Source organism: Chrysochloris asiatica, unplaced genomic scaffold (genome assembly GCF_000296735.1).
Source record: "Chrysochloris asiatica unplaced genomic scaffold, ChrAsi1.0 scaffold00205, whole genome shotgun sequence".
NCBI lineage: Eukaryota > Metazoa > Chordata > Mammalia > Afrosoricida > Chrysochloridae > Chrysochloris > Chrysochloris asiatica.
In genome coordinates, this window is record NW_006408723.1 from 2128169 (window position 1) to 2137196 (window position 9028).

Below are 9028 nucleotides of genomic sequence, written 5' to 3' on the forward strand. Positions count from 1 at the left end.
GAACCGCCGACCTTGATGTTCAAACAGGCCTTGCAGTCCAGCGTGTTAACCCACTATGCCACAAGAAGACTCCCTAGTGTGCGGTGAAGGGATGTAAAGCAGTTAGCCTCATGGCCTCTGCAAAGGCGCTTTTGTTGAGAACAGCTCCCTGCCAGAAGCCGTTCCTGGCCAACACCTATCCAAAGAGCAGTTCTGTCCATTCATATCCTCCTAATCCAAAATCTGTCAAGTGATACGAGTAAACTGTATAGTCTCTAGCCCTGGCTCATCCAGATCCTGTGTTCAACTGCTGCTACTTTTGCTTGTTTCTCCTTATATAACCAAACACTTCAGGGCAGATGGGACTGAGTGTGCAGAGGCAGCACATGAAAAGGGATCAGAGGCAAAGTTACAGACGCAGCACTGCCCAACACCGCCCAGCGCGCCGCACCCAGTGTTCAGACTCGAAGTCCTGGTGTGACGCTGCGGGATAATGCGCTGGACCACAGGCCAGTGGTTCAAACCCACCAGCAGCTCCTTGGAAACCCTATACATAGTCGTTACGTGTCGGAATCAATTCGATGGCACTTAACAAGAAGAAGGCAGGTCACACGAAGAAGCACCATAAAGTGCCACTTCACTTACTCAATCGGACTTCCGTCCGGGATGAGGGCGAGTACAGTCGCGTTTCTGTGACGCACTTCCTGGCGCCTCCTCTAAAAGCGGAAGAACAAGGGGAGAAACGCCGGGTGGTCTGTCCCGCTAGCCGTCCGAGCGGCTGTGGGCTTCTCCCGGTAGGGCTTCCTCCGAGCCGCCCACCATGGCTTCGGAGCAGCCGCGGGAGCCCGAAGGCGAGGTGAGGGCTGCTAGGGGTCTGCCCGAGGCCCGTGTGGGTGAGGAGAGTTGCCGGCGTCTGCGCTTCCCCTTCCAATGGTCCTTCAGGGCCTATGGTCGTTCTCTCCGAGGCTTCACTCGCCTCGCCTGGTCTCCTGGGTTGATCGGCCGCGGGCGGACGAAGGGGCGGGAGTTCCCCGAGTCTTTGTCTGGCGGTAATGAAGCACAGGAGCCCGGCCATGAGTTGGGATGCAGAGTCGCCGGCAGGCGTAGGCCAGAGGCTGATGACTGTGCTTGCGCATGAACGCGGCCGCGGGGGAGCCGCCAGCCTTCCGGGGTCGCAAACAAACCATAGCCTTTAGAACTGTGTTTAATATCTTGACTCTAGATATAAATAACTGCTGCCTTCCTACATCCCGAGTGTAAAATAGTTTACCTCACTATTAGGAAGAGGTAGTTTATTTTACAACACCTTAGGTTTTTAAAACGTTAAAGTTTCAGCTCTACATACTCACTGCTACTCTAGGTGAAGCCCTAACAATCACATAGCTTTAAACTCTAGTTAAAAGCCATGATTATGAAATTGTTGGTACAAGTAAATACCTTCATGTATGTTTTTTTTTTTTTTTAAAGCATTTTAAAAATTCAACTAGAAGCGGATCATGGCGGTAGGTTAATTTTTTAGCAAAGACAAGACTCTTAGTGATTCAGTAAGAATGAAATGTTTCATATCACCTTTGAGAAATTTCATGGAAATAAGCTTTTGCGGTGTATTTTAAGTGCTAGTTTACGCAGTCCACGAATATATTTGACTGTAATAGTTTGGTTAACCTTAACCAAAACAGGAAGAGGTAAAAAAAAAAAAAAACCAAAATTTTAAGTTTAAAGAAACATCAGTGTGGTTTTGACTCTATAACCTGGGTTGAATTTTATTTCCACTTGACCTTGTTTTTAACTGAGAACATTTTGAAGACTACTTTTTCTAAAAAAAAAAAAATGGCAAGAAATCATTACTAAACCATTTTCTTTGATAGGTTTAAGGGTGAGAACACAAGTCCTGGATTAGCATTTCTGGGCTATTAGAATTGAGTCCCTCAAGCCTGTTTTTTGTTTGCTTTTGATTGGTTGATCTCAGAATGCTTGTAGTCAAATCTCCCTTTTTTCCTTCAGGGCATCAAGTTATCAGCAGATGTGAAACCATTTGTTCCAAAATTTACTAGGCTAAATGCAGTGTGGCCAGAGTCCTCAGAAGCAGGTGTCTTCCCTAGCTGCACAGCTACTTATTATCCACTTGTTCAGGAACTGCCAGTGACTGAGTATGTATCTTTCTAAATGTCATGTGTACCTAGGGACTTTATTTCTTGGCTCCTGATGGGGATAAAGTGTCCAAATATTGATGTGCTTCAACTAACACTTTTGAAATTCAGCAAAGAAGCTAAACAATATGCTCCTCAGCCAAGAAGGTCTTGAGCCTGTAGCACAATTTAATTGTATTATGTACTCAAACTGTTTGAACTGCAAGGCTGGTGGTTCAAGCTCAACAGCTGCTCCTCGGAAACCCTATGTAGGGTTGTTATGGTTGGAACTGACTCGAGGCACATAACAAAAACAACAATGTACTCAAAATGGAAACTAACTTTGCTCTTCTTTCCCTCTATTAAAAATCAAAACTTAAAGAATTTAAAACCTAAGTTTTCTTCTGAGCAACTAGTTCTCCCTGCATACAGAGGTCCATTCTGATTCCAAACAAAAGCAGATGGTTCTAAGTAGATGGGTTACAATGAAGCTTATGGACTCTGGGTGTGGCACTGTGGGTTAATGCGCTGAACTGCAAAGTCTGTTTGAACCAAAAGGTCGGTAGTTCAAGCTCACCAGTCACTCATCAGAAATCCTGTTCAGTTCCCCTATGGGTTGGAACCGACTCGATGGCACTTCACAGCATCACAACAATGAAGCTTATAAAGAGAAGGAAGAAAAATAGATGATCACCTATTGGCTAATTTCCACATAATTGAACCACACCTTCAGTTTTTAACTGAGATTGAGTGATTCAGTTCTCCAGGTGGTCACTGGCAATCTGGTCATCTGCAGCCATGATACTGTTTGTAATTTAAGTAAGCCTGAGTGCTCAGACGGTTTGTTATTGTGTTTTTGTTGAGTGCTGTCAAGTCAGTTCCAATTCATAGTGAACCTGTATAGGATTTCCAAGGAACTGCTGGTGGGTTTGAACCACCAACCTTGCAGTTCAAACAAATCTTGTGGTCCAGTGCATGTCCTATAGTGCCACACCAGGACTCTTAAAAGGCCTGATTTTGAGCAGGAAAGAAACAGCAATTTGGGGTGGAAAAAAAAAATCCTTTGGCAGAATTTACTTGGGGACAGTAATTTTTTTTTTTTTTTTTTTTTTTACAGTTACTATTTGGTTTCCTGGGTAAGAAAAACTGAAACCTTAAAATAAAAGTAGGATGTCTATTATTTTTCTTTTGACACCTCCATGTTGTTGTTGTTAAGTGTCAAGTCGGTTCTGGTTGATAGCGACCCTGTAAGAGGTTTCCAAAGAGCGACTGGTGAGCTCAAACTGCCAACCTTGTGGTTTAAGCCAACCTTGCCGGTTCAAGCCAACCTTGCACCCAGCACATTAGCCCACAGCACCACACCAGGACTCCTGACACCTCCGTATTCATTATTATTTGGTGTAAACAAGATACTAGACGACATTACAATTATTAGTAAGTAATTTTTCTTGGATCAGCCATCAACACTCATGGAAGAAGCAGCCTCCAAGAAATCAAATGATGACAAATCTGCTGCACAAGACGTTTTTAAAGTGTTGAAGAGCAAAGATGTCGGCTTGAGGACTAAGGTATGCCTGACCCAAGCCATGGTATTTTCAATTTCCTCATATGCAGGTCAGCAGTTCAAAACTACCAGCTGTTCCATGGGAGCTTTCTGCTCCCGTAATGATTTAAAACCTCGGAAACCTTGTATAGGGTTGCTATGAGTCGGAACCGACTCCACGGCACATAACAACAACATATGCATGAGAAAGTTGAACAGTGATTGAAAGTACCATGGGCTGCCAAAAGAACAAACATCTGTATTGAAAGAAGTATAGCCAAAATGCTCCTTGGAGGCCAGGATAGCTACACTTCATTTTCATGCTTCAGACATGTTGTCAGGAGGGACCAGTCACTGGAGAACGATACCATGTTTGGTAAAGTGGAGAGTCAGAGGAAAAGGAAGAGCCCCAACGAGATAGATTGGCAAAGTGGCAGTATCAGTGGGCTCAAGCATGGCAACAATTGTGAGGTTGGCCAAGGACTCGGCAGTGTTTTGTTCTGTTGTGCATCGGGTCACTATATTGAGTCAGTAACGACTAAAGGGCACCTAACAACAATGCAATTTAAAGTTTAGAACTATATTATGTTTCTACTACAGAAGAAATGATGAAAGAGCAAAATAAATATATATACTTTTTTTTAAAGGTTTCACATTTTAAAACCATCCTAGAAAACTAGTCTTTTTTTTTTTTGATAACTTCAGAATTTTATTCTTGTTTTTATCTAACATTGAGAAAATACAGAATAATATATAAAACGAATGGACAAAATAATAATGTAACAGGCATCTTACTATCAGCCACCCAATTTGATAGACAGAACGTTCTATTAAGATTGAAATGCCCTGTGCCTCAATCTAATCCTATGTATTCCTTTCCTCTCTGAGGTAACTAGTTTGAATTTTGCATTTTTTAATTGCTCTGTTTTTGTGTTTATTTTTACCATACATGTTTATGCACTGAAATTATCTATTGCTTCACTTTGCATGTTTTAAGTGTTATATTACTAGATTAAAGCTATATGTACTTTTTTTTCTGGAACTTGCTATTTTGCTTTAGATATATATGCATTTATTGTGAACTGAGTAATAGCTTACATGGGAGAACATAGGCTTTACACCATTGATTCATTGCAATGATTACAATCTCCATGTATCATCATTCAACAGTATTTGCTTTCATTCCCTCTGGGTGCTTAATAGCTTTTTGAGACTCATTCGGATTGCTATATTTAATTATTCAATTTACGAAACTTAAAAGTATACAACTTATGTACCCAATATGCTATTGGTAGATAAATAAGTTGTGTGAGAAGGAACCGACTCGACGGCACTTAACAACAGCAACAACTACTGATGGAAATTTGTGTTCTCTGTTTTTGCCTTAGTTTATAATGCTATGACCATTCTTGTATAAATTTCCTGATGAACAGGCATAATGGTTTCTCTATGTTCATTCTTAAGAGGGAGTTTTCCTAGACAGTGACAAATTGTACTCAAATTTTTGTTCCTTTTGTGTGAAAATAAAACAAAAAAATACTGTCACTGAGTCCTTTCCAATACTTAGTGGCCCGACAGGACAAAGTAGAACCGCCCTACGGTTTCCAAGACTGTAACTCTACCAGACCCTATAGTCACATCTTTCTCCCTTGGAGTATGCAGTGGGTTTAAACCACTAATCTTTTTTTTTTTTTCTCTAATGTTTCATTGTGAATTATGTGATAGTTTAAATCAGAGAGCATTTGTTGTACATTCATCCTATCCTATATTGTTTCATTGCCATGGTTACAGTCCCCTCCATGCATCATCAGCCAACCAAAGAATATACACTACAAGCCTGCCCCCGTCGTCAGCACACAGCCCCTCTCCCTCTCTGTGTGTACAGTCCCTAACTGCTCCATCTCTCCATGTCATCATCTCTGCCTCCATCTCAGGCATCACTGCTTCTCTGGATTAGAAAACTAGTCTTATTAGCAACCTTTCTTCGTTTTTGTGTGGAGAAGTATTTGGAAATTGCTGGGTTTTGCTTTCAGTCAGATGTTTTATATATGTTTATGGGAATGGATTTTGCAGATTTTTATTTTAGATTCTTATAAATTTGAGTTGAACAGGGCGTATGTTTTCCTTTTAGTTTTATTTTTCCTTCTAAAAATGCATTCCTCTAAGATTTGAATTTGGAGAAATGTTACCCTTGCACTTAACTGTATGGTTTATTTGTAAGGTCAGTATCAGCTTGAGTGTTTGTGGAAGAATCCTTGTACTTTGTGTTCCTTTGATATGGCTTACACCTGTTTGGTTTTTTTGGTGGTGTGCGCTAAACAGTGTACTCAAAGATGTATCACATATTCACTCAATTAATTATTGAAAGGTTTGTGAAGGAGAAAAATTATAATCTCATGCACTGCTTTTCTTTTTGTCAGTCTTGAATAGACTTGAACTGATGAAAATGAAAGAATAAAAGTATACCAGTTTCTACAGATTTATAAGACAAGACAAAGAAATACAATAGAGGTACAGGGGACTGTTGAACAACACGAGGCTTGGGGGTGCCAACCTCCCTACACTGTCAGAAATTTGCTTAAAACTTTTGACTCTTCAAAAATATAACCATTGTTGATCAAAAACCTTACCAGTAAGGCTATTAACATATATTTTATATGTTAAATGTATACTTCACCTACATAAAAACTGTCCTTTCAATATAAGATAAAAAGATATTTCACAAACAGTGCAAGGTTTTCATCATGCCTGTTAGTGTAATAGCTATGGCTTCACAAATTTCCTTTTTTACAATGGTCCTAAATTTTGGATTTTTTAAAATCTTGAAATGGTGAGTAACTGCAGCTGCAAAATTTCATCAGTACTACATTTCAGGCAAGTCAGCTTTTTCTTATAACGTCATGATTTTGCTTCTTGGGAGCATTTCTAGCATCACTAGTGGCTTTCTTGTTTTACAGTATTGCACTAACTATGAACAGGCAGGTGAGGACTATGACCGATCACTTTTGATGCAGTACACAACTTACTGGTGTGGCACTGTCGGATCAGCACAGGGATGTGAACCACACGCTCAGCAGTTCAGACACACCAGCTGTTCCTTGGAATCCCTGTACAGGGTGGCTATGAGTTCCAACTCGACAGCACTTAACAACAACAGTTTACTGGAGAGGAGAACTGCTCCGGGAAGATGGCTACTCACAGGAAGTTTTTGTTTTTGTTTTTGTTTTGTTTTAACTTTTTGTTGTGACTTGAGAGAAGGTTTACATATCATCAGTTTTACACTCAGCAAATCATATACTTTGTTTCATCTCAATGACGGCAGTTCCCTCCATGAAATACCACCTATCCCCCGCCCCTGTGTTTTGAATTTCCATTCCTCCTCTTTTCCCTACCCTTCTGAATTTTGTTCTCAGGTAAATACTGCCCTTTTAATCTTGAGTGTTGTCAGGTGCCATCGAGTCAGTGTCGACTCATAACGACCTTATGCACAGCAGAACGAAACACTGCCTCACTACTGTTGCCATGCTTGAGTCTATGGATGCTGCCATTTGGCCAATCCAGCTCACTCTGGGGGTCTTCCTCTTTTTCTCTGACCCTCCACCTTACCAAACATGATATCCTTCTCCAGCGACTGGTCCCTCCTGACAATATGTCCGAAGTATGAAAGACAAAGTTTGGCCATCTTGGTCTCCAAGGAGCACTCTGGCTGCACTTCTTCCAACACAGATCTGTTGGTTCTTTTGGAAGCCTATGACACTTTCAATATTCTCCAACACCATAACTCAAAAGCAACAATTCTTCTACTGGCTTCCTTATTCACTGTCTAGCTTTCGCATCCATATGAGGTTATTGAAAATACCATGGCTTGGGTCAGGCGCACTTTAGTCCTCAAGCTGACATCTTTGCTCTTCAACATTTTAAAGTATTGTGCAGCAGATTTGTCTAATGCAATTCATTTGATATCTTGACTGCTGCTTCTGTGAGTGTTGATAATTGATCAAAGAAGAATGAAGTCCTTGACAACTTCAATCTTTTCTCCATTGATAAGAATGTTGTCTGTTGGTCCAGTGATAAGGATTTTTGTTTTCTTTACATTGAGATGTAATCCATACTGAAGGCTTTGGTCTTTGATCTTCATCAGTAAATGTTTCAGCAAGCAAGGTGTCATCTGCATATCACAGGTGGTTAATGAGTCTTCCTCCAATCATGATGCCACGTTTTTCTTCATAGAACCCAGCTTCTTGGATTATTTGCTCAGCAGACAAGTTGAATAAGTATGGTGAAAGAATACAACCTTGTCGCACACCTCTCTAAATTTTAAACCATTCAGTGTTCACATGTTCTGTTCCAACAAGTGCCTCTTGGTCCAGGTACAGATTCCTCATGAGCACAATTAAGTGTTACGGAATACTCATACTTCGCAATGTTGTCCATAGCTTGAGAGCCTTTGTATAGTCAAGAAAGCACAGGTAAACATCTTTCTGATATTCTCTGCATTCAGCTAAGATCCATCGGTAATCAGCAATGTTGACTGTTATACAGTGTGTGTACCTCACTAGTATTGTCCCCCTGTATACCTATCATGTGACTAAAAATTGAGGCACAGAGTAAGTTCAGTTTCAGAGCTGAAGAAGGACCAAGGGTCTCTGTGACGTGACCAATAAGGCTGGTCTTCTTATGATTTTGAGTCACGGAGTTTTAAAACCCACCCATAAAGTGGACCTGTGCACTTTAACCCTGTGTTCAAAGGTTAGCTGTATATAGAATTACTAACTGGTATAATGAACAAACTGTAAATAGAAGGCCATATAAACAAAGTTGTGTTCTGCATGATGTAAATGGTGATAATTGATAATCATAGTTGACGCTGTGCCAAGTCATGTGTAACATACTATAATAATGTGTGCATTCTGTTTGATTATTATTATTTTATCCTTGCCACAATCTGTGAGGTTTGTGGGGGTAAGGAATAGTGTAAATCTAATTTTTACACAGGTTAGGCACATTTTCCACAGTCATTCTAGTAGGACATGCCAGGACCAGAGATAGCACTCAGATTCTGACCTGAGCTTAGTTCTGTTTCCCAAAAAGACTGTTGGATTTGGTAAGAGTTTGTTGAGCATTTTCAACATCTTTTCATACTGTGTGGAAACTTGGCCTGGCAGTAGAGAACAGCAGAGGGCAGAACTTTGAATTTCATAGTTCCTGTTGGTTGGTTTGGGTGGAGATAGCAAGGGAAATGCAAGATGCATGTGTGAGACAGGTTCAGTTGGTCTGGTGAAGCCATTGAAAACCTGGATGACAGCTGGAAACTCAGGTTTGCTGGGGTAGGAAGTAGGCAACTTCTGGTGGTATTTTGAATAGGGTCATAATAAGT

General features: G+C 40.8%; 1 protein-coding gene across 1 annotated transcript in view; it reads left to right on the plus strand.

The window, feature by feature from the left end:
• The first annotated feature begins 799 nt into the window (after positions 1-799).
• Positions 800-9028, plus strand: part of SECISBP2 (SECIS binding protein 2) — a 76514-nt gene continuing 68285 nt past the window's right edge. Inside the window, exons 1-2 of the mRNA XM_006872590.1 lie at positions 800-835; positions 1984-2129. Coding sequence (XP_006872652.1) covers positions 800-835; positions 1984-2129 — 182 coding nt within the window. The remainder of the gene's footprint in view (positions 836-1983; positions 2130-9028) is intronic.